Source organism: Heloderma suspectum, chromosome 10 (genome assembly GCF_057233095.1).
Source record: "Heloderma suspectum isolate Gila_16-S chromosome 10, 16-S_ref, whole genome shotgun sequence".
Classification (NCBI taxonomy): domain Eukaryota; kingdom Metazoa; phylum Chordata; class Lepidosauria; order Squamata; family Helodermatidae; genus Heloderma; species Heloderma suspectum.
This window is the reverse complement of record NC_139467.1, coordinates 16,808,971-16,835,204: the sequence shown is the minus strand read 5'-3', so window position 1 is coordinate 16,835,204 and position 26,234 is coordinate 16,808,971. Positions and strand designations below refer to the sequence as shown.

The window sequence follows — 26,234 nt, the reverse complement described above, 5'->3', positions numbered from 1 at the left end:
GGCTTCCAGTCCACCACTCTCGCCACTACACCACACTGGCTCTCTGGTGTGGTGTAGAATATCCTTTGATTCATTTGATGATGGAGTCTCCTAACTGCTTAGCTAAGTCAGGCTGGGCAATATGGATCCCAATATTTGCCACAAATGGATATGCACCAACCTTCACGTCTCCGTCCCCAGGTTCACTTCAGTTGTGCTGTGCTGTCACAGATTGGAAAGTTCCCACGATGCTTGTCCTGCAGATTAGCGCTGTGGTCTGCTCTTTCATCAGTCTCCTGCTGCTGCTCATTTCCCTGAGCTCAGACTACTGGATAGCAGCCAAAGATTTGCATTCTGGCCTGTGGAACGTTTGTGCCAATTCCAAATGCTTATCATTCGGGATGAGTGCATCAGGTAAGTTCATCCCTGTCCTGGGACAGGAAGGTGAGTAGCACTGTGGTACTCACAGGCACTCTGCACTCTTCTTCATTTCTTAGGTTTGCAGCAGTTCAGGGAGCAGCTTATGGTTCTTCATCTCCTTGATCATTTGTGTTTCTGAGAATAATAACCCTACTGTTCCATACAGCAGCCATTTGCAAAGATTCTACCTTTAGGGAACCCTTTCTGCATTGACCTGTCTGCCAAGGAAACCCTGTATATCAGCCACAACCTCCCTGAATATTGTAAAGGATCCTAGAGTACACACCCAGTTCTCATTGTGTTCTTGGAAGGTCTGTTGGGTTCCAGCGTCACTCCATGTCAACCAAGCATGTGTCTTAGGACACATCCAGCATTTCTGTGGAGCTGTGCATCATAGGTAGGGGTGTACGGATTCCCCACCATCTGTTCTGGTGGGGAATCCATGGGGGGGAGGCAATCCGTTCCTTCCCCCCCTCGGAATCCTCCAGAGTGGTTCTGCTCTGCTTGGATTCAGGGGGGGGGAACTGGCTTGGGGGTGCTTACCTTCCCTCCTGCCAGCCAGGGCTGTTTGCCTCCTCCCTGTCCCTGCTGATTGCCATGTCTTAAAAAAAAAAAAAAAAAAAAGACGGTAGGGAGGATGTGCCCATAGACTTGTATGCAAATAGAGTCATGAATCTTGCATATAAGTCTGTGTGTCCATAGGCTTATACGCAAGATTCACAGCTGTATTTTTCATATAAGTCTATGGGCACATCCTGCTGATCACATGTGCCCATAGACTTATACGCAAAATAGAGCCATGAAACTTGCGTATAAGTCTATGGACACATAGACTTATATGCAAGACTTATGACTCTATTTGTGTATAAGTCTATGGGCACATCCTCCCTATCACCATTTTTTTTTTTTTTAAAGACATGGCAATTGGCAGGGACAGGGAAGAGGCGAACGGCTCTGGCTGGTGAGAAGCAGCTGAGTGCCGTTCTGCCTCCAGTCCTCCTGGAGTGGAGGTAAGTGGTCCTGATCCACGGCAGATTCCTCTGACATCCTTAATCACAGGGGAAGCTTGGCAGTGGTGGGCAAGCTCTTTTTCAGAGAAGCTATTGAAGCTTTGATCTACTCATCATGGAAGGTCCGAGAAGCTTCTGAGAAGACTCAGAACTTCACAGAACACATGTTACATGATACACCTGCCTCTTCCTTCACTTCCACAACCTGTTGAGGACTGGGCAGGGTGACAAGATCTGAACCATTAGTTTGTTGTTGTTGTTGTTGTTGTTTATTTCATTTCTATGCTTCCCCATAGCCAAAGTTCTCTGGGAGGTTTACAACAATTCATAAGAGATGCAACAATAGTGTGCATGTTAGGTTTCTTCATTCTGTTTGTGTTGCAGATGACAAGCAGGGTTGGGCCGAGACATTTTGCTGCCTGCTGCCAATGTCATGATGCCTGCTCACTCCATGTGCAAAAGCTGACTGGACTGGCAGTTGAGTTCAAATCTGACACTGGCAAAGGACAGTGTCCCTCCACCACTAGCATAACAGGCACATGGCAAGCCATGTGGCATATACTACTCTGTCCTCCAACACCTCACCACAACTCCCCACCTCCCCCAGCTTCTGCTGCCCAAGGTGGCTCCCTTATTTTGCCTAATGAAAGGGCCAGCCCTGAGCATAAAGCATGCCAGTCTCATAGCCAGTGTTCTCGATCCTTTCTTTGGCCGCCTCAAGCTGATGACACATGGCCCACGCTTGAAGCTGGATTCTTCTAGCGGAGCTTACAGAGCGAGTATCTTTATCAAGTTGAATGATGTGAGAAGTTGAATGATGTCAGATTTTCCGGGACCTCTCAGTGATTTTTGATCCCATAACCACGATGTTATTCTTCTGGGCTGGCTAACCACATGAGGCTTGGAGCCATAGGGCAGAATCCAATGGTGCTCTTATGGTCCACCAGCTCTGTCAATTTAGCACTTTTGGGGCATCCGGAGCTTGGTGGAGTTCCCATAAGGGGTTCCACTTGCACAACAGCATTGGAGGGAACCACCACCCGCAGTAGGGAATCAGAAGGACAGGAGTCAGCAGAGGGATAAGCACCTTGTTGGATCCTGTCCACTGTTTTGTGGTGACTCCAGCCCTTGCTGGAAGGAACATTCCAGAAGGTTGTGCTTCCATCCCAACCTGTGGCCTTTGGTCTATGGCAGTTGCAGTGTTCCATCTTGCCCCAGCCTGGATGCTCAGTAAAAGCTACATGGCATTGCTGGGGATTTCAAGCCCTGAACTCGGGATGTACAGATTTTGTAAAATCTGTTCTGTCAGTGTTTCAAGCATTGCCAGGTGCCTTTCATTCCATCATCAGCTCTTTGATGGAGATTGGTTTTTCCCAATTACCTGAATTTGGGCAAATCCACATTTGCGCAAATTTGTATTTATGCAAATTTGCACTTGCGGAAATGTGTAACCCCGCCCCCATGCAGAAATCCCCCCCCCCCAAATGTGCTTTTTCATGCCTTAGCCTAAGGGAGAAATGCACATTTTCAGCTGTTTTTTTTAAAAAAATATATTATTACTTTACATATCTTTCTACGATTGCATAAAATTCCAGAAATTTTAAAAAACAAAACCTGGTCTGCAAGTCCACAGGATTTGTGTGACTTGGGAAAAACTGATGTGGAATCTGTGGGGCAGATTCATAGAAATCGAAACTCAATTGGTTTCATTGCGGATTTCTCCTACATTCCTACCCTGAACTAAGGTTTCTATTGCTCTTACCTAAAACCAAGGAAGCAGTTGAAATTCTTGAACTTTGACTGGGTTCAGTAATGGACAGGATGGGGTGAACAAGCTGAGGTTAAACCCAGACAAGATGAAGGTGTTGTTGGTTAGTAGAAAGCCTGACTCAGGGAAAAACCAAAACCAAAAACAACAACAACCTGTCCTGGAAGGGGTTGCACGCCCCCTGAAGGCTCAGATCCATAAGTTGGGAGTGTTCCCTGATCCTTTGCTCACCCTGGATCTTCAGGTGGTGGCAGTGGCAAAGGGTGCATTTGCACCAGCTGTGACCTTTCCTGAATCGGTCTGTCCTGGCAACAGTTATTCATGTTTGGGGTACATCTTCGCTAGACTACTGCAATGTGCTCTCCATGGAGCTACCCCTAAAGACTGTCCAGAAGCTTCAGTTGGTGCAAAATGTGGCAGCTAAGCTGCTAACCAGCGCACAGTATCGGGACCATATTACACCTGCCCTGAAACACCTGCACTGGTTGCCAATTGCTTACCAGGTGCAATTCGAGGCGTTGGTTTTAACTTTTAAAGCCCCAAATGGCTTAGGACCTGGCTATCTAAAAGACTGCTTGTCTCACTATGAACCTGCCAGAATATTATGATCAGCAGGAGAGGCCTTTCTGCGGGACCACACCATAGTGCAGCAGTGGCAGGGGAATGGGTGGCCACTCCATACCTATTTACAAAGAGATGCGTGTGATGTGATCCACCTGGAGATGAACTTTAAAGTACTAATGACAAGTATCATCCCCTCGATTTCCTATGATGTCATGAGTGCCTGATGTGGGGAGGCAGTTCGACAGACTCCCTGCCACTCAGCCCCCCGGACTCCTGTTTGCCGAGCGCATTCATGCCTGTAATGTTGCACAGGTGGCCCCTTTATGGACGCAATTTATGCAACGTTAGTTTTCCAGAAAGACCCAAGAAAACTACATTCTCTCTCTCTCTCTCTCTCTCTCTCACACACACACACACACACACACACACACTCACACACACACACACACACTTTCTCTTAAACCTATTTTGCTTTGATGTTTATGAGTGGTTCACGATCGAACCTTTTACTGTGTTTGATTACTTGAGATCTCTGCAATGCTGCCATCCGTTACTGTTTCTATATTTAACCCCCCCCCCCTTCTTTGGCTCTATGTAGGTGCAGTCCATGCCACCCGCGCTTTCCTGTTTTTCGGGATGATTGCTGGCACTGTCTCTTTCTTTGGCCTTGGGGCTACACTTCTTCTGTCCCAACTTGGCTCCTTCACCCTGACCAGGAGTTCAGCTATTGCCAGCTTTGTTGCAGGTATAGTGGGGTAATAAGTGTTCACTTCCAAAGCCAGTTCAAGCTCCTCAAATCATCTAATTTGGCAGATACATTTTTTTTTTCATGACCAAACTCTTGCTTTAATGACAGAACAGGTAGGGCTGACCTACAGGTTTGGCAGAATCATGTGGTAGAGTCCTTCTGGGACTGTACCATTTAGACTACAGGTGGAGGTTCACCCTTTGAACTGCTTCCTGGCTGAAAAATCCATGCACACATAAAGCTAGCACCACAAGAGGAAAAGTGCTATAAGTCATCTCCCACCCCGTGTGCTTGTTTTCTATATGCAGCAAGGTGTTTTTGCTTTTGTTTTTAATTATATTGCCAAGGCCCCCCTCTCATGAGGTAGGGTGAATCCCCTGCCTCACACAGCAGAGTGGGAAGATCAGTGAATCACACACTCCCTTCCCACAAGGAGGACGTGACACTGCTGCATACTGCCCACCAGCTCCCCCACCCACCCCCTTTCCTGCCACTACCACAGCTCTTCAGAGAGCTGGACAAGCCCAAACACCTGGTTCTGGTTCTCCCTCACAGTTGGCCAGTGTGTGAGAGATGTCCCTGGAATTTGTCCCCTGGAATACTGTACAGACTGCAGTACTGATGCAATGAGCAGAGGGGGTGACAGACAGATGCAGTGGGGCAATAGGGAGATGACTAGGCATGGTGGGCAGGTGGGTAGGGAAAGACAGACAGATAGAGAGGTGAACGGGGATACACACAGATGGGTGTGTGGGGAGGGAGACAGATGGGAGGGGAGAGACAAATAGATGCAGTAGGCAGACAAGGGGCGACAGACAGATGGGTAGGCAGGGGACACACATATAGAGGGAGAGGGAGCACCTCCCCAATATATGCCTGCCCGAGGATTGAGATCTTTTAGAGGAGCCCTCCTCTACGTCCCACCAGTAAGAGACATACACTGTGATGTATGACATACACCTTATGTCATGGTGTACGTCCCACTAGTGCAAGACATACATTGTACGCTATGGTGGGATGTGGGAGAGGGCCTTCTCTGCTGTGGCACCCTGGTTGTGGAATGCCCTCCCCTTGGAGGCCCGATTGGCACAGACATCGATTTCATTTCAGCGTCAAGTTAAAACATGGCTTTTCACCCAAGTTTTTGAAGGCGAATTGAATTCCCTAAAGTTGCACAGTGTTTTAACTGTTTTATTGTTTTAGATTTTTCAGTTGGTATTAGCTTGCTTAATGGTTTAATATGTTTTTAGCTGTTTAAATTATTTATTGTTTCATACTGTTTGAAGTGATTTTATCTGCACGCCGCCCTGAGATCTTAATGATATAGGGTGGGATACAAATGTTACAGATAGATAGATAGATAGATAGATAGATAGATAGATAGATAGATAGATAGATATTCCAAAATCCCCACTTTGGAATTTGCTGGCATGATTCAGCACAAACTCTCCCAGTGGCATTGTGTGGATGTTAAGGAGCATGGGATATAAAATACACCCCCAGCAGCACCACATCACCCATTGGGAGGAACCCTTCTCCCCCAGACTACCTTTTGCATCATGGTGCAGAAGGATTTGATCATGGCTGATAGTATCATATGTCACAGAGGGCTAAAACCTCCCAAAGGGTCTCACGCCCCTATTTAACCCAGTCAAAGGTTGTTTACCAGCACAACCAATGCAGTTTCCATCCTATACCTGGTCTGAAGCCAGACTGATAGGGGCCCATATGATTGGTTCCTTCAGATGTGCCAGCTGCTGAACAGCTGCTATGTACTCTCTTGGCTTGCCCAAGCAAATTGGGGAAGGAGCTGCAGCTCAGCGTGGAGCATCTGATTTTCAGGCACATGGGCCCAAGCGCATCTCCCAGCAGCATCTTCATTTAGAAGGACCACGGGTAGAAGAGCAAAGAAAAAGTTTCCATCTGAGATCCTGCAGGACCATCATCACTTAGGAGAGACGAGACTGGGTTAGATGGGCCCATGGCCTGTCTCAGCATAAAGCTGCTTAATCTGATCCTGTGTTTGCTCCAGGTTTCTGAGGGCCCTTGGGCAAGGGACACTCAGTGGGCCCCCTCCCTCGGTGAGCCTCCTTTCTCACCACCATTGTCATCAGCTACTGTTGCACCTCATCCTCTTCTCATCATTGCTACCACTTGCTTATAGGGATGTCGGAGGAATCTGGTTGGGGGGTGGAGCTTGACAAGCTTTCATCAGCTCACCCTGCCCGGACTCCATTCCACCTTTTGCTGGCTGGCTTGACTCAGCCTGCAGCGAGTTGGGCCAGCAGGTGGATTTCCAATGTTTTTGAATTTGCATGAATTGCGCAAATTACACAAAACTTGACTGTGATTTGTACAAATTACGCAAATTTGTGCAATTTGTAGCCATGATTTGTGCAACTCTTTATTTGTGCAAACTACAGCCAAGACCAAAAAAAATTACTTAAAAAGTCCCTGGAATTTGCAGAAACTGTGTGGCTCAGCTCACAAAAGCAAGCTGAGCTGGGCATGCTGCAGAAGTCCAGCAAGCCCCCAGAGGGGCAGATTTCCTGGCAACGGACATTCTTACTCGTTTGCTTGACATTGTTGGCAAGCAGAAGCAGGGAGCCAGTGAGCAGAAGACAGCGGCATCTACTGCTCCTCCTTCTCATGACCTCTTGTTGTCTGGGACAGAGAAAGAGGCAGGTGAACAGGCAGGTCGCAATGAGGAAGAGGAGGAGCAACTCCTGGGGGCTCTTGCCAGTATGGAGAGGTGAATCAGCAAAACTCAATCTTGCCCAAATTTTCCAGATGCCATCTTGAAGCTTGTTCCAACTCAAGTCTGTATCAGATTTCAAGCTTTGTTTGTTTCTTTTTGCATGCAAATCCATGTGTATTTCTGTGCCTATTTTTCCAAATGTGTATATATATATATATATATATATATATATGCATCCATTGTGCACATTTTTAAATGTATGCATTTTTTTAATGTGTGCATTTTTGAAATGTGTGCATTTTTCCATTTTGCCATTTACACATGCTGTTGGATGCATTTGCGGGGTGGGGGATGGGGGCTCCATGAATCACATTGCAAGCTTGGAAATGTACAGACTTCAAGCATGTCCAACTCCATGTTTGGTCCAGAAGGCGCAAACTGGGTAAAATCCTGATCAAAAACAAGCTCAAACAAATTTCTCATGCATTCTTACTTGCCAATGTGTCCCTGCTGTGGTGTGGGCCTTTGGCGTGTGCCTGATCATGTTTACCTGGCCCTGATCTGGTCAAAGGCCTGGAATTTCCTGGATCCAGTGTGCCAAGGGAGGACTTCTTTAATAAGGACCTCACTATCACCTCTCCTATAGTGTGAGCAGGCAGGCATAAATCAGCAAAAGTCCAATTGTTTAATAATAGCAATCATAGAAAGGCCTTCTTCCTGTCTCCTTATGAATTAGCCTGCTGGAATGAAGAAAGCTTAGAGGAAATCCAGGAGTGTTTATTTTGCGGGAAAGGATTCTGGGCTTAATTCTGGTCCTGAAAACAATTAAACAAATTCCTAGATTGAACATGTGTTCAGAGGCACCCTGTTCCTTACTTCTATGCTCACCCTCCCCCCACCCCCACCCCCAACATCTAGTTTGCATCTGCTGCTTCTTGGCAGACCTTGAGGTTATACTAAAACTAATACAAATAAAAATAATTCCCTCTATTTCTGATGTTCAGGCTGTGAGTGCCATTTCTTATGTAGCCAAAATGGTACCACCCACCTGCAAAAGGGAGGTATCAGCAGGTTCAGGGAAACTCAAAGGTACACAATATTTTTTGGGGGGTGCATAAAGGGGTAAAATAACCAAAAAAGGCCAATGTGGACTGTGCATGCTTAGTAGGCACAGAATGCTTGCAAACTGCTGGAAGACAGAAATGAAAACCCCGGTGGACAGGAGGGGAATGGAATGAAGGGTCTGGAATTTGGAACAGCAGCCCTCCTCACAGACACATTATGCTGCATGTACCACTTGCAGATCCCAGAAGTTTGAGATCTTGCCATCCCTGCTCTTGAGGACCAGGAACTATCACCTCCTGTGTTCAAAATGAGCTTATCCATTTTATATGAGGGTGTGTTTTTTTACAACACCCCCCCAGCCCCAGCTGGTGTGAGGGTTTCATGACATTTCCTGTTACCCCCTGGACTAGGTTCTTAGAGAGGTCTCCAAATACAACAGCCATGCAGTTCTGTAGAAGATAACATATTTGGGGCCATCAGACTTCGAGAACCAGAGTGTGATTCTACTGAGATGAGCAGGGAGGAGATAATGTTGAGCTCAGTGATTCAGATATTTTGGGTCGTGTTTTATTCTGTTTCACCTATTGCCTGTCTAAGTAATTGCTTTTCTCTCCTGAGAGGTGGACTGGCTTACTTTTTAAAAGATGTCTCATCAACAGCATGAGCATGGGGAAAAGGCACTGCTGCTTTTGGGAGAACATTTGGAGTTGTAATGGTAGCATGGGGCAGTACAAATAAAGCCTGCAATGGAGCGCGGTAGACCTAGAGCAAATCCCTACACCTAAAAAGTCAGTTTGGTAATGAGGGCAGAAGGATGGGTCTGGATTTAGAATTGGAGGGCCTATTTCTGCTCCCAGCCATCTCTGTGCTGTGGCCAGAAGCAGCTGGTCCTCCTCCATCCCTTGTTCTTTTGCTCTCTCTCTTTTCGTCTAAAGCCCATGAGATCTTTGGCGGAGGAATTGTCCTTGACAAGTCCATTGCTGGCATTTGAATGAGACCCTTTTCCCCAAGTATGTTTCTACAAATTGTCTCCAATATTGCAAAAAAATAATCACCAGTCCATTTGGGACCATCTGTCCTTTGTTTACAAAAATAAACCCATGTGATTATTAGGCAAAAAGCATTTTCCAGTGCTGTTTCACACATTACACACAAGCAAACCTGGGTTTGCCACCATGTGTATGTTCACTCAGCACAGAACTGCAGACAATCAGTCTTCTCTGATGTGTGTACTCATATGATATACATGTTTTCAAGCGCCATTTTATCTCAGTCACATGTTGTGTGCCCTTAAAACGTCATGGGTGTGCACTAAAAAAATAATGCGCGAAATGCCCCTAAAACCTCTGTATAAATACTTGTTGCTGCCCAAAAGAGCTTTAGGATAAATATCCAGAATCTGTCCTTTCTAAGACAATTACAGATATTCTTAATCATATAAACAAGGCCTGTTCTAGTAAACAGTATCTTCCATGTTGCTCTGTTCCTGTGATCACCACCACTAAAATGATTTCATTATAATATGAACAAATTCTGTTAACGTTGTTTGATTTGCGGTTTGTTTGTGTAAACATTTCTTCACCATTTATAGCTACCAGATGAATGGCACTTTCCTGCCAGGGAAATAGTACTTCCAAGGAATTACCGTTCCCTTGTTCTCAGCAGTAAATTATGCTTTGGAGCATTTCAAAAAGAACAATGTCAGCTTCTGCAGTCAGACGGCAGGCAGGACAGCTGACAGGTCACTAATGATCCAGGCGCCCTTCTGTCTTTGACGTGGTCAGGGTATTGGGATGTTTTGTTTCACTGGTTGGTTTGGGGTTTTTTATTTTGCTTTGCTGTACTGGCAGGAGAGGGGCGGGGAGCTGGGCAAAACCATCTATGTTTCTCACATATATTCCTTTGAAGAACCACTTCAAGCTTTTGCTAGCATTTGCAAGGAACCCTCACAACACAGAGTTGTGTTTTTGAGGAGAGCAGGCAGGGTGGTGCTTGGCCCTCCTCAATCCCAGGCGACAAATCCGTCAAAGAAAGAGACTGTGCTCAGCTCAAATGAGAAAGGACACCAACACCAAATGATAGCTCAAACAGTTATGAGATGACAACATAACCAAATGACAGCAGAACCAATAGGATAAAATCATAGGAGTGCAGCACATTTCATTAGGGTGTGCACCCAGGGAATTTTTTTTTTTTTTAAGGTGAACATTTATTGAATACTCAGTCATAAAGAACATTATTTTATTCATCAGACAAACTAAAGAAACTAAAACTTCACTAAACTTTTTTTTTTAAAAAATAACAACTAATCTTTAAGAATACAAATCTAAAAAATGAGACACAAAATACCATATTTTTGCTATAGTGATAGGCGTATACAAAGATACAGTCAATTTTCATGATCTTTATCTCTAACCAGATAATGAGCTAACCCAAATTGACTAAAACAGATTAAGGTTTCTTCATCTTCCTTTCCTGGAGAATGAGACCTTGATCAGCAGGTGTTATGGGTTTGAATTCCTCCATCACATTATTGCAATTAACTGATGAAGCCAATTCTTGTCCAATGTACAAAATCATGAGTGAGTCGAGGTGCTGTTGGGACATTGTACTTCTTAGTTTGTTTTTTTACATGTGCTACTTTTGAAGAGGTTCTTTCACATGAACAGCTTCAGCTTGTAACAGGTAAGGCTGCAAAGCACTGAATAGACTTGGAAAAGGCCTGGGACGGGAGGACCAATGACACTGTGGTGTTGCAGTAGCGGGGACGCACGCTGCGAGCGAACGTGGGCTTCCTGTACATTTCTACAATATATTATGCAATTTGGCGCTTATTGCATAATACAAGAATCCATACTTTAAAACTGAAAGAGCGTATCATGCGATTAAATTGAAACGCACAGCCACTTTTCTCCCCCCCCCTTTTTTTTGACATTAGGGTGTGCCTGGGCACACTCGGCACACCCTGTAACCATGCCTATACAGGTGTGTAAGTGGTAAGAGTACAGAGTGAAATGAAGTGAGAAATGGAATCAGCTTGAATAAGTTCCCTATGAAAGCTCAAGTGCGAGAATGCAAGTCCTACTTCCCCAGACAGGCAACAGACAAACGGTGGGGTCAGGACTGAGCCAGCCAAATCACAAGACTACGTAAGGAGATACACAGACATCACAAGAACTTTGTAAGCGACCAGCACTCTCTCCTCACGTGGAAACTGGCCCTGCGGAAGGCAGCCTCTGGAGTTTCCAAACACTCAATGCACAAGGCAGCAGGAAATCATAATAATTTAAAGTTTAAACTAGGGCTGGACAACAGGGCTGGAATCAAGGGTAGGCATGACTAGGCCCGTGCCAAGGGCCCACATCCCAGCAGGGACCCCCTGAAAACAGGCCCCTGGAGTTGCGCCTCCTCTTCACCACTACAGCCTTCTTGTTCACCCGGCTCTCACTCTGGCCCAGACAACAATGGTGGTGGGAAGGAGGAGCAGGAGATGTTACTGCCGACTTGCTCCCTGGCTCTCTGCCTGTCAAGTGAGCGAGCAAGCAAGCAGCAGCAGTGATGACAAAGAGGAAAGGGAGCAAGAGCAGCTGGTGACAGTGGTGGTGAGAAGGTAGAGGGAGCCTGAGGGAGGGGGGCCAATGAAAGGGTCTTGCTCAAGGGCCCTTAAAAACATGGAGCCGGCACTGTTGCGGGAGCAGCAGCTGCCAGCGATGTCTGCCCTCTCTCTGGGTGACAGTAAGGGTCGGGGCAGCTTGCAGAATGTGGTCGAATCCCGGGCTGCCTTCCTCAGCATGGTGTCTCTTCCTCACCCTCTCTCCAATGCATCAAGCAGCCTTCTCCAACCTGGTGCCCTCCAGAGGTATTGGACAACAACAGCTGCTCATCCCTGGCCCTTGGCTATGCTGGCTGGGGCTGATGGGAGTTGCAGTCCAAAGATCTGTAGGGCCCCAGGTTGGGGAAGGGTGCTATGAAAGAGGAGGGCAGGTGGCAGTGGTGCCTGCCCCAGCAAGTGGTGGCAAGGAGAAGCTGACTCCTCTTCTTGTGGGGGGTGGGGGAGATCGGCTGCTCCTAGTTACCATCTCTGTCCACTTTTCTTCTTTGGCAGGGAAGAGATCTCCAATGGCTGTGCAGAGTAGGAGCTGCCACCATGGCCACCTGCCCTCTCCATCTGTTCAAGGAGAGGAGACAGAGTAGGACCTGCTGCCACCTTCTGTTGGGGGGTAGGAATGTGTGATAGGGATGGATGGACTCACCTCCGTCTGGGGCCACTGGTCACTTGCCAAGCCACCGCGGCCTCCTGCACTGGCTTGCCGCACCACGCAAGCCCTTCGATGGCTCAGTGAGTGACCATCAAGCTCCGGGTGCCTGCCCGCTCCTTCCCTGAGCCGCCATTTTGCACAACAATGGCAACTTGGGCATTTCTGGGAAGGGAAAGTTGCGTAGATTGCAGCCAGGAAGGGTGCAATCACAACATTCTTGGTGTCACACCTGTAATGTTGCATGGATCACCCTTTACAGCTGCAATCTATGCAACATTCCCTTCCTGGACATGCCTGAGCTGCCATTGTTACACAAAATTCCAGGGAAGGAGCAGGCAGGCTGCTGGATGCTCATAGACCGTGCAGCACTCGCAGATGGGTCAGGTGAGTGCTGTGCAGTCCGCAAATGGGGGAGGGAGTCCACTGGACATCCCTAATGTGCGAATCAGCAGAACGCGAGCTCATGGAAGTTATCCAAATTCCAGCTAGAAGCTTGTTCTGACTCAAGTCCTTCTCAGATTGCAAGCACTGTTTTTGCCTTTTCGCATGAAAATCCATGCATATTTTCATGTGTATTTTTCCAAATGTAAGCATCAATTGTGCACATTTTTGAAAAGTATACATTCTTCTCCCATTGATTAAAGCATATTTTTGTGCATTTTTCAAAGGTACTCATTTTTCATGTGCATTTTTCGAATGTATGCATGCTGCTGAACACATTTTTGTGGATCTGCGAATCACATTGCAAGCTTGGAAATGTACAGACTTTGACCACAGATTGTGTCTGAGTCCATGTTTGGTCTGGAAGGTGCAAACTTGCTAAATCCTGATCAAAAATGAACAGAAATGAATTTCTCATACATCACTATTGGGGGGCCTACCATATAGGGCAACTTGCCAAGTGCCCCCCCCAACCCAGAGCTGGCCCTGACTTAAACATTTCCAGGCAATCATTTATATCTGTGTCTACAGCTACATTAAGCCAATGAAAAGAAATACAAATACTTGTGCTATGCTGAAAATTTCCTCCATATTGTCCCCCAACCATTCTTATTCAATTTGAGAAACGAAATGGCTTTTCAGAAAAATGTTCAAAGGAGAAGAAAAATGTGGAGAAATTCTCATGGGTGGGATTCAGGCTTCTTGTCCTTCCCTTACTTATGAGGTGGCCAAGGAGTCTGTGTGAGTGTCGTGTCTTTCATAGTACAATCCTCTCTCCATTGGCACCAATAGTACCTTTTCGAAAGTGTAATTGCAGTGGGGCAGGGGACCTTTTTCAAGGATGGTGGCATTGCATGCAGAAGGGAGGGTTAGCCTTTCCTTCCCAGCATAAGCACTACAAATGCCCATGTGCCAATTATGCTTTTTGCAAAGCCCCCATTGGTACCAATGGAGGCTTATTAAAAGGCAGGGGGAGGGGCACAGGATAGGCCCTGCAGGTTGCATCTCACCCATGTTGTGGTCATTCCCAGCCTCCCCCCCACACACACAAAAAAAGTCCATCGTCTTTTGTAATGAAGTATCATGTGATTTATGAACATAGTATTTTGAATTACTAACATAAGCTTCACCCAGGTGTAATTTCCATATTCAGTCCATTCCTCATGAGACAGATGCAAATAGGGATGTCTGTCACTTGGAAATCTAGCCCTTTTGGGGCTTGATGGGCTTTCACTGCCTACCTGCCTGCTTGCATTTGTGAGCTGAGTCAAAACCTTTACCTGAAGTCCAGGGACCTTTTTCATTTTGTGGTTGGTATTGTTGTTGTTGGGCTGCAATTTGCAGAAATAGAGCAAATTTGCATAATCTGAGCAAATTGTGGCCATATTCTGTATGATTTGAGCAAATTGCAGCCATACTTTTGCACAGTTTGTGCAAATGTTGGGTGGCCGAACTTTGCACAAATTGTGCAAAGTTGTGCAAATTGTGGCTGTAATTTGTGCGAATTTTTTAAAAAGAAAAATCTGCTACATGGCCCGACTCGCTGCAGACCTAGTCAGGCCAGTTAGCAGAAGACAAACTGAAGTCTGGGGGGCTGAGCCAACGAATGCTCATCAAGCTCCACCCACCAAATGGATCCCTCTGACATCCCTAGACGCAAATGGAACCCTTGTATTTTGCAAGTCGGTTCCTCATATGTGACTATGATCTTCGTGGCCGAAGTTCAGCTCCTTATCAGCAGAGCTGCTCATAATGACCAAGGAATTTAAGAGGGTTTTTAAAGTATTTTTCTTCTCTTGATTTCTTCATACTTGTCAGCCTCAATTCACTGAGATTATACCATCCTGAAGAAAGAGAAAATTGGTATCTGGTTGTTTGTTTTAATGTCCAGAACACTTATTCTCCCTGCTCCCCCTAAAAATGATTCATTGTTATGTGCCATCTGTTTTTTAGATTTGTTATAATCAAGATGGAACTTCTGTCTGTGCATATCGCTCACCCATGCATGTTTCAGATAAAAGCACAATCTCATTTCACTGCAAAGATGTGGAGATCAAATACTATGTTGTCGCAGGGTAAAAAAACTCAGTTTCAAAAATCAAATTAGAGGTCACAGCCCCAGATTTAAGGGGGTCCATGCTGCCACTGACATGGGAGGAGGTCCACCAGTGGGCAAAATCTCCCATGGGGTCAGCTCTATGTTTCCAACACACAGTGCCCCTGGGAACAAGGAGGTGTTATCACCTACCATAATTCCCTAGGGCATCTGAGACTCAGATATTAAAGTGTATTAAAGTGTATGGCAGCTGAACTCTAGCTTGCCTTTGAAATCTTTTTTTTTAATGAGCTTAAGAAAGGATGACCATCCAGCCACTTCATTGAATAGTACATATGCATGTCCCTCCCCCAATATTCATCCCCAATTTTCAGGAGGGATTCCCCGCCCCCCGGTATGTCTCTGATGTTTTAACATTTGTTGTTCAATTTATTTATTTTTTAAATGTTTTAAAGGACTTCCTATAGACCGGGGGTGGGAAACTTCTTTCAGCCTGAGAGACAAATTCAATTTCAGAGAAGATCTCAGAGGCTGCATTCCAGTGGTGGGTGGGGTCAAAGGCAAAGAGTGTAGACCCAAAGGCAAAAGGGGAAGGGACAAAAATACAAAAACATACCAGCATATTCTAGCTTAAAGCTCTTACTCAGCCATGGGAAAGGCATTTCAGCCTTTTAGAATGGGGTGGAAGGTGGGACACACAAAAGCCAGGAAACCAACAAATGATTGGTACTTGGGGGAAAGGAGGAGGGGCCTCAGGAAGGCCAAATTTAGCTCCCAGACCTGAGGTTCCCCACCCCTGCTATACAGGGTCAAATATACACATGGTCTTCAGCTTGGCTTCTGCTGATATCTATCATTCTGTGTTCACAATCATGAGACATCCTTTGGAAGTTAAAATCAAGAGGAAGGCAACATATTTCTATTTAAATAATCATTATCACTCAATTTTTATAATATATTACACTTTATGCAAATTTACATCATGTTTTGCCCTCTTTTTTGATAATGCTTAAGTGGCCAGCCTAGCCAGGAGGCTCTGGGAGTTGACAGTGGGTGTCAATGCCTGCCCCTGATGCTATCCCGAAGGATGGGAAACAATTTTCAGAAAGACGGAAATGCTTTCAATCAATCCTCCTCTCCCTGCCACACTAATACACATGGGAAATAGAGCATTATGTTCAATCTTTATTTATGGGGCAAAGAAAAAGGTCTGTAATTGGGAATAGGGTTGTGCACCGCTTCAGTCCAAATCCCAAAGTGGATCAGGGCTCTTCAGGCTGCAGTGGCATGGTTCATGAGCAGGTCAGGATCAGGCTGGAGCACTCTGAAGTGGGTTGGATCACTCCAAAGTGCTTCGGGGTGCTTCGGCCCAATCTGGACAGTTGCTGTGAGAGTCCCCTGCACCTTACCTGGACCCCTGAGTAGCGTGAGCAGCCATCACTGCCTTGGAGGGAGTCACCATTTTGAAAGAAAATGGTTAATCTTTTTCCAGTAAGAAGACTCACCAGTAAAAAAAAAATAAAATGGTGACACCCTTGCAGAGGCCAATGGCTGTGCATCCTCCTGCCAGGTCCAGGTAAGGAGAGCGGGGTCTCATGAAGCTTGGTGGTGGTGGCAGTGGTGGCAGGGGGGCTTGCTCAGTGGAGGCAGGGGGCCCTGCTTCAGGTCTCCAAATCTTGCTTTGGCTCCAGACCTTGAAGTGGGTCAACTCAGCTCCGAAGCAGGCTGAGACAGGTCAGGGCTGATTCGGGACCTTTGAATCTGTCTCCAAAGCAGATTGGGGGGGGGGGGCTGTGCCCAGCCTTAACTGGGAAGACCCTCAAGAAGGAAACAGTGTTCTTTCCCTGCAAATAACAAAATGCAAACGAGTAGGAAACATACATTGAAAGTCCCTGAAGGAGTTGCCTATGTGTGTCAGTCTAATTAATCTGACAGGAAACAATATTCAGAAACATACAGATACAGATATGGGTTAGAGAGATCTAGATATATTTGCCTGGAGGAGCAAGGTATCCCCAACAGGATTTGCCAGTGGGTCATATCAGCAGTTCAGAGAGGAATGAAGAAGGAAGGGAATGGGCCATAAAGCTAAGTGGAAAGTTTTGCTATCTTTGTCAGGATGTGCCAATCCTGCCCATCCCTGTTGATGTACAGTCCCAGGGCTGGCCCCTTCATGGATCACTGCCTTGTTGTGGCGAAGGGGCTTGCGTAACTCAGTGAAGCCATAAGCTATGCCGTGCAGGGCCACCCAAGACGGACAGGTCATGGCAGAGAGTTCTGACAAAATGTGGTCCACTGGAGAAGGAAATGGCAACCCACTCCAGTATTCTTGCCAAGAAAACCCCATGGAACGTATCACAAGGCTAAAAGATATGATGCCGGAAGATGAGCCCCTCAGGTCGGAAGGTGTCCAATATGCTACTGGGGAAGAGCAGAGGGTATTTCCAAGTAGCGCCAGAAAGAGTGAAGCGGCTGGGCCAAAGCCGAAAGGACACTCAGCTGTGGATGTGTCTGGTGGTGAAAAGAAAATCCGATGCTGTAAAGAACAATATTGTTTAGGAACCTGGAATGTCAGATCAATGAATCAAGGGAAGCTGGAGGTGGTCAAACATGAGATGGCAAGATTGAACATCGACATCTTGGGAATCAGCGAACTAAAATGGACAGGCATGGGCGAATTTAATTCAGGTGACCATCATATCTACTATTGTGGGCAAGAATCCCTTAGAAGAAATGGAGTAGCACTCATAGTCAACAAAAGGGTGGGAAAAGCAGTACTGGGGTACAATCTCAAAAACGATAGAATGATCTCAGTACGAATCCAAGGCAAACCATTCAACATCACAGTAATTCAAGTCTATGCCCCAACCACTGAGGCCGAAGAAGCTGAGGTTGATCGGTTCTATGAAGACCTACAACACCTTCTAGAACTAACACCAAAAAAAGATGTCCTCTTCATCATAGGGGATTGGAATGCTAAAGTAGGAAGTCAAGAAATCACCGGGATAACAGGCAGGCATGGCCTTGGTGTACAAAATGAAGTAGGACAAAAGCTAATAGAGTTTTGCCAAGAGAACATGCTGATCATAGCAAACACTCTTTTCCAACAGCAGAAGAGGCGACTCTACACATGGACATCACCAGATGGTCAACATCGAAATCAGATTGATTATGTCCTTTGCAGCCAAAGATGGAGAAGCTCTATACAGTCAGTCAAAACAAGACCTGGAGCTGACTGTGGCTCAGATCATGAGCTTCTTGTTGCAAAATTTCAGATTAAATTGAAGAATGTAGGGAAAACCACTAAACCATTCAGGTATGACCTCAATCATAACCCTTATGAATATACAGTGGAGGTGAGGAATAGATTTCAGGGATTAGACCTGATAGACAGAGTGCCTGAGGAACTATGGACGGAGGTCCGTAACACTGTTCAGGAGGCAGCAACTCAATCCATCCCAAAGAAAAAGAAATGCAAGAAAGCCAAGTGGCTGTCTGATGAGGCTTTACAAGTAGCTGAGGAAAGAAGGGAAGCGAAAAGCAAAGGAGAAAGGGGAAGATATATCCAACTGAATGCAGAGTTCCAGAGAATAGCAAGGAGAGACAAGAAGGCCTTCTTCAATGAACAATGCCAAGAAATCGAGGAAAACAACCGAATGGGAAAGACTAGAGATCTCTTCAAGAAAATCGGAGATCTCAAGGGAACGTTTTGTGCAAAGATGGGCATGATAAAGGACAAAGAAGGCAGGGACCTAACAGAAGCAGATGAGATTAAGAAGAGGTGGCAAGAATACACAGACGAACTATACAGGAAAGATCTTAATGTTCCTGATAGCCATGATAGTGTGGTCACTGAGCTTGAGCCGGACATCCTCGAGAATGAAGTCAAGTGGGCCTTAGGAAGCATTACTAACAACAAAGCTAGCGGAGATGACAGTCTTCCAGCTGAGCTATTTAAAATCCTAAAAGATGATGCTGTTAAAGTGCTGCATTCAATATGCCAACAAATTTGGAACACTCAACAATGGCCGCAAGACTGGAAAAGGTCAGTTTACATTCCAATTCCAAAGAAGGGCAACGCCAAAGAGTGTTCAAACTACCGCACAATTGCACTCATTTCACATACCAGCAAGGTGATGCTCAAAATCCTACAAGCTAGGCTTCAGGAGTATGCAAACCAAGAACTACCAGAAGTACAAGCTGGGTTTCGAAGAGGCAGAGGAACTAGAGATCAAATCGCCAACGTTCTCTGGATCATGGAGAAAGCAAGAGAATTCCAGAAAAACGTCTATTTCTGCTTCATTGACTACACTAAAGCCTTTGATTGTGTGGATCACAACAAACTGTGGCAAATTCTTAAAGTGATGGGAGTACCAGACCACCTTATCTGTCTTCTGAGAAACCTGTAAGAGGGTCAAGAAGCAACAGTAAGAAGAAGACATGGAACAACCGATTGGTTCAAAATTGGGAAAGGAGTACGACAAGGCTGCATATTGTCACCCTGCTTATTTAACTTATATGCAGAGTACATCATGAGAAACGCTGGGTTGGATGAATCACAGGTCGGAATTAAGATTGCTGGGAGAATTATCAACAACCTCAGATATGCAGACAATACCACCCTAATGGCAGAAAGCGAAGAGGATCTCAAGAGCCTCTTGTTGAGGGTAAAAGAGGAGAGCGCAAAAGTTGGTTTGAAACTCAACATTAAAAAACTAAGATCATGGCATCTGGCCCCATCACTTCCTGGCATATATAAGGGGAAGAAATGGAAGCAGTGGCAGATTTTACTTTCTTGGGCTCCAAGATCACCGCAGACGGTGACTGTAGCCATGAAATTAAAAGACGCTTGCTCCTTGGGAGGAAAGCTATGGCAAACCTAGACAGCACAGTAAGAAGCAGAGACATCACCTTGCCGACAAAGGTCCATCTAATCAAAGCTATGGTTTTCCCAGTAGTAATGTATGGCTGTGAGAGCTGGACTATAAGGAAGGCTGAGCGCCAAAGAATTGATGCTTTCGAACTGTGGTGCTGGAGAAGACTCTTACGAGTGCCCTGGACTGCAAGGAGGTCAAATCAGTCAATCCTAAAGGAAATCAACCCTGAGTGCTCATTGGAAGGACAGATACTGAAGCTGAAGCTCCAATATTTTGGCCACCTATTGCGAAGAGAAAACTCTCTGGAAAAGACCCTGATGCTGGGAAAGACTGAAGGCAAAAGGAGAAGGGGACGACAGAGGATGAGATGGCTAGATAGCATCACGGATGCAATGAATATGAACTTGAGCACACTCCGGGAGGGAGCGCAGGACAGGAAGGCCTGGCGTGCTATGGTCCATGGGGTCATGAAGAGTCGGACACGACTGAACGACTGAACAACAACCCAGGGCTGGAGGATCCATACCATGCCAGTGATTTGTTTCAGAGCTGCTTTCATCTGAAGAAAGGAGGAGGTGATTTTGAGCCATATGAGGTGACACATCTATACATTTCTGTGGGAAGGAAAAGGGCATTTTTCAGTTGCTTGAAGGCTGGAGAATTTTGATGCTACTTGAATGGAACCAAGGAAGGGACATTAAAGACAAGTTCATAAATGAGGTATTTTGCACTGGAGTTGTGCAAAAATTGTTTCTTTAAGTCTTATTATCATCGCTACAAGGCTATGGCACAACACAAAGCAACTCCGTACATCCCAGGGTGCAAACCAAATGAAAGCTTCAGGGGATGAGACCATCTAATCCAGCATCCTAGTGGCTGCCATTGAGATGCCCCTGGTGAGCTTACAAACTGGGCTTAAGGCTACAGTCCTCCCTGGGTGTTTATTCCAGGCATCCGAGATGCTCAGATAGACTGCCTCCGAAGATGGAGTTTACATTAGCTATTGACAGACCTATCCTACAGGCATTTGTGTCTGTCTGTTTATTTATTTAGAATTACTATGACTCACTCTCCTCCAAAAGATCATGGAGTGCCTTTCAATATTAATCAAACAAGCAGAGATAAAACAACCCTAAAATCATGCTATCACATTACAACAATTAAAATACACACACACATATATATATATATATATATATATATATATATATATATATATGTACATACATACAATAAACAAAATATAATGATAATAAATCTAACCTGAAATGCCAAACCCAACAAGTCAGGAGCCAAACACTTGTGTAAATAAAAGAACTTACCTTGAAACACAGACACAGTGGGGGCTAATTGCACCTCTCCTGGGAGGGAGTCTCTTTTTCTATGATATCTAAGCCAGGGTTCATTGCCATGGCAATGAAGGTAGTTGCATGTCAGGTGAAGAAGCAAGAAATCAATGGGCTTAAATGTGCTTAACTCTATGTTGGATTGTTGCCACTGGCCACAACCCAAAGATTGTGCTCAGAGAAGTCACAGGGGGCAAAAAGCACTTTCTTTTACTAACTGCTAACAACTGATCTTTTTGGCACCCCCACATTCAGCTGCTTCCTATGCAACATGGTATGTAGGGCTGCCAAGCGACCAGAAGAAGAAGGGAGGCCTGGTTTCCTTCTGTGTCTCAAAGAGTGCAGGAACCAGCAGGTGAAGCTTTTTATGACGAGGAGATTAGCAGGCTCACGGCAGAACTTGATAATAAAACTTGCAGTTCGAGCTGCTATAAAAGTTACAAGAGGACTATTAAACAGCATCTGCTGCACTTTGGGAAAACTCCCAGCATGTTCACGTGCTTTTGCAATAGGGTTTGTTTGTTCACTTGCTTATACATTCAAACAATAAATAGGTAAGAAACCTATAAAACAGGTTCTCTAGGCATCATTAAATTGTTTTAGAAGCAGAACCATAGTACAATAACACACAAATGAGATTCTGGAAACACACGAATTAAAGGATTAACACAATATGTATTATAGACTTCTTTTTAAATGTATAAAGTGCTCTTCATTCACAGGGTGTCCCAGGGCAGTATACATAACATTGTAAAAAGACAAATGCAATATAATGATGGGAGGCAATAACAGTATTCCAAACAGCAAACAAGCATACAAATGAATCAATTCCTGATGTAAGCCACATAGTGATCTGAGGATATTAGGTGGTACAGAATAGTATAACTACTTTTTAAAGGTTTTTAAAAAGATTTACAGTGTAAATAAATTACTACAAAACAACAGCAACAACACCAACCACATTTAAAATGTAAAATGCCTGGGCAAACATAAATGTATTTGGCATCAAAAACAAAGAATTTCAAACTTGGAGTTGCCTATCTCTTTTGTAAATTCATAATATATTTCCCCTGTTGATGGGCATCCTCGGATGATCTTAATGCAGAGGCAGGATGATACAGTCCTTCAAATATTTGGGCCCCAATCCCATTAGAGTTTTGAAGGTGATAAGCAGCACTCTGAAGTGGTAGCAGATAGGAAGCCAATGTAATTCCTTACAAAGGTGTAATATCACTCCATTTAGGTAAAAGTGTCAGAAAGCAGCCAGATTCTGAATAAGTTGAGGCTTCTGAACCAGTTTCAGGGCCAACTCAGTATGTAACACATTGCAGAAATCTAACCTGGAAGTCACCAAAGCATGGATCATTGTGACAATGCTATCCCTGTCTAGAAAAGGCTGCAGGCATTGAACCAACCAAACCTGGAAAAAGGTGCCCCAAACCACTGAGGTCACTTAGGTCTCTAGAGACAATATTGAATTGAAGAGCATCCCCCACCCCCACGCCGCCACCAAGCTGCACACCTGTTCCTTCAAGGGAAGTGTAAGCCCATCCAGAACCAGTTAAATATTAACTTCCAAGACCTGAGAACTACCTACACATAGTGTCCTCATCTACTCAGGATTCAGCCCCCCAAAGAGCTCCAAAATAAGGAATGTGTTGTGAAACCATAAGGAAATGACAGATTAATTGTTTTTGTGGTTTGGTTCACACTAAACCATGGGTGAGCACTACATGAACAAGCCTCAGTGAGCCTGAGTGAAGTGTTGAGCTTGCAAAGTCCCACCTTCCTCTCCTCTCCACATAGCTGGGAGGCAGACATCTGTTGAGTTTCCAAAGAATCTCAGCTTAGTGCTATATATGAACCAGGAATCCTGGTTTAAAAAAGACTCCAGTCAGTTGCTAAACAAGCCAACAACAAACCATGGTGTTTAGCCAGCTTATTTAAATAATCATTGTACAATACATAGCAACTGTGGAGTTGCTCACTGACCAGAAATACAACCCAGCCTGGCTTCCTCCTAAATGTCTAACAGTGGCTTGATCTGCAAAAATCTCCAGAGTCCTTTCCATGCCAGATCGTTTTAGTGCCAGTGAGGGATTGCTGTGCTGCAGTCGGCTGAAAATGGAACAAGAATGGTGGCTCCATATCACACTTGAGATGATGTTATATTCCTCATAGAAATACCACATTGTCCATCGCTATGGGCAAGATCATCTGTTTTCTGAGAAGCCATTCCCACCACATCCTAGAAAGTGTGCTTAGGGCTGCAACCTTCACTCTGCAAAGATCTTCCTGTTTGGTGTAGTTTAAAATGGTGGCTGCTTATCTTGGCCACCTCAGAACTGAAATTTGCCCTCATTAGCTATTTCCTGTTCCCTCTTGGTCTCCAGCATCATTAACCAGCCATTCAGCTAGTCATTTCCTGTTCCATTCTGACCACAGTTGGCTCTTGAATTGGCCATTTCCTGTGTGTCCAGAGCAACCCCCACCACACGCTAATTCTTTTTATATTTTATTGTTTATTAGCACAATCATGCTTTATTGGGGAGATTTTTTTACCCACAAATGTCAAAAGGAACATATAATAACATCCTATATGCTGATAGTGAACTCATTCATGGAGTGTCAATCCTTAGGTAACTACACCACCAAGGGACAAAAGGGAATTATCAGCAGGCTTGGGGAATCCTCAGGGGAGAAAAAAACACCCCCAAACAAAAATAAATGAGGACTGAGCATGCTCGGTGGCTGCAGAACACTGAGTTTTATTGGAGAAAAACAACAGAATACTAGGAGGGGGGTGAAATGGAGTACTGTGGGAAAGGACATGGCTGGTTGGCTGGAATTCTGAATAGGAAAATGCACTGCAAGGTTTTGTTGCAGGTCCCACCCACTTGCTTAAAGAAAAACAGTCTGTAGAGATGATAAACCAGGATAAGGATCCTTAACAGTTAGACAATCAATACTCACTTGCACCATCTTAAGGCCAGTAAAAAAGAAGAAGAAAAAAATCACATCTGGCTAATATTTATTTATTCTAGCAGTTTTAAAGATTAGAGGATCCATAGTTGCTTGCACCATCTTAGGACCACTAAACAATATTATGTCTGGATAAGATGTGACTTATCAAAGGAAGGGGAGTGAAGAGAGGGTGCAACTGTTCAGGTGCTGCAGATGCAGAGATGCTGTTGCTTGCTGCGCACTTGCCTATCGCACTCTGCATGGGCTGATGCACCACCTCTTTGCATCTTTGCCATCTGCTACAGGCCTCTGTGCCTGGACAGCTTGGGGATGGGGAAGCTGCATCACACCAGCTGGGTGCTCCCCTCCCCGTGGCCACTAGTGGGCAGCAGGCAGCAGCAATTAAGAAGGGCGAGACACCCGGATACAAGTGACAGCTGCTTGTATGGCACAACATGGATGTCTCTCTCTTCTTTCAGATTCATCCCAACCGTGCTGTGCACTGACACAGGGAGATCTGACAATTCCCCACAATGGACTGCCTGCGGATTAGTGCTGTGGTCTTCTCCTTCATCAGTTTTGTGCTGCTCCTCGCTGCCTCGGCCTCAGATGACTGGGCAAAAAACCCACAGGACCAATTTGCCCACAGGATTCCCCCTGTATCTTATCTGGAGTGAATGTGGGAGGTAAGATCCTGCCTCTCCCAGCCTGGAAAGGAGGACTAACGGTGTGGTCCCCAGAAGGATGCTCACTTCTCTTCCAGTTCTTAGTGTTTGCACCAGTCTGTCGGTCAACCCCTTGACAGTCCTACGTAGGGATGTCCATCACTTTGAAATCCAGCCATTTGTGGGCTTGACAGACTTTCCCCCAACTGCCTGGCTCGGCTCGCATTTGCATGCTGAGCTGCAGGTTTCCCCCGAAATCTGTGAATGTTTTCTGCAATTTAAAAATTTGTCCAAGTAGAGGTTTGTGCAAATTGCAGCTGCATTTTGTGCAAATTATAGCTGCAATTGTGGCCGCAATTTGGGCAAATCTCTATTTGCTCAAATAAAAATAAATGTGGAAAATCCATAAACAGGTCTGACTTGATGCAGATCGAAGAGGAGAGGGTGGGAATAAGAGACCTAAGAGTTAGTTGTCAGATGAAAACAGAGGAGCGATGCAGGGTCATGAAGCACTCCAAGAAACTTGGAGCAAGGGAGACGACTCTGTGGAAGGAACCACCTTGAGGGAGAGAATGGTAGCTAGGGATGTACGAAAGTCACCTTTCGCGGATTATGTTGATGGTGGGGGGGGGAGGCACTCCGTACCTCCCCCCGGAATCCTGGACAGGGGGGAGGCGCTCCGTTCCTCCCCCCCCCCGGAATCCTGGCCGGGACACTATTTGCGTTCCCCTTATTTTCACCGTCTTAGTCTACGTAAATCTTGACGTAGACTAAGACATGCCAAAATAAGGAACGCAAATGGCGGTGGCCGTGGCTGCCGCCATTTGCGTACATGCGTTGTTGTTGTTGTTTTTTAAGTCAGCCGTGATAGGCTACGTAAACATTTATGTAGCCTATCACTTTTTTTTTTTTAAACCTAGCCGTGATAGGCTATGTAAATCTTTACGTAGTCTATCATGTCTTTTTTTTTTTAACTGGAAATGGCGGCGGCAGCAGCCGGTCGGAAGACCAGCTGCCGCAGCCACCGCTGCTGAACTGCTGCCGGAGCCGCCGCCAGAGCCGCCGCCAGGAAGATCCGCCCCAGGTAAGTCTCGTCCTGGGGGGGCGGGGGGGGCAGACTGTTCCGCCACCGATTTTGGGGGGCCGAATGCGCTGGCATTCGGCCTCACCGAGATCCGTGGCGGAATTCTCTGACATCCCTAGTGGTAGCCCATTCAGTTTGAGGAGGGGGCCCTAGTAGCCGGTGCCACTTTAGTAGCAACTCTAATTCATAGTGTTTTATTGCAGGTAGTACCTGAAGCCTACTGTATTATGCAGAGTCTGCTAGGAAAGGTTGTTGCAAATTACTGCATGAGGATACTGTCTGTAGCCTGT

The 26,234-nt window shown here is 45.5% G+C and overlaps 1 protein-coding gene across 1 annotated transcript; it reads left to right on the top strand.

The window, feature by feature from the left end:
- The first annotated feature begins 227 nt into the window (after nucleotides 1-227).
- LOC146337828 (uncharacterized) lies at nucleotides 228-24,805 on the top strand. Its single transcript, XM_084815325.1, has 4 exons — nucleotides 228-384; nucleotides 3,266-3,280; nucleotides 4,346-4,486; nucleotides 24,675-24,805. The coding sequence occupies exons 1-4, from the start codon at nucleotides 228-230 to the stop codon at nucleotides 24,746-24,748; spliced, it is 387 nt and encodes a 128-aa protein (XP_084671451.1). The 3' UTR covers nucleotides 24,749-24,805.
- The last annotated feature ends 1,429 nt before the right edge of the window (nucleotides 24,806-26,234 follow it).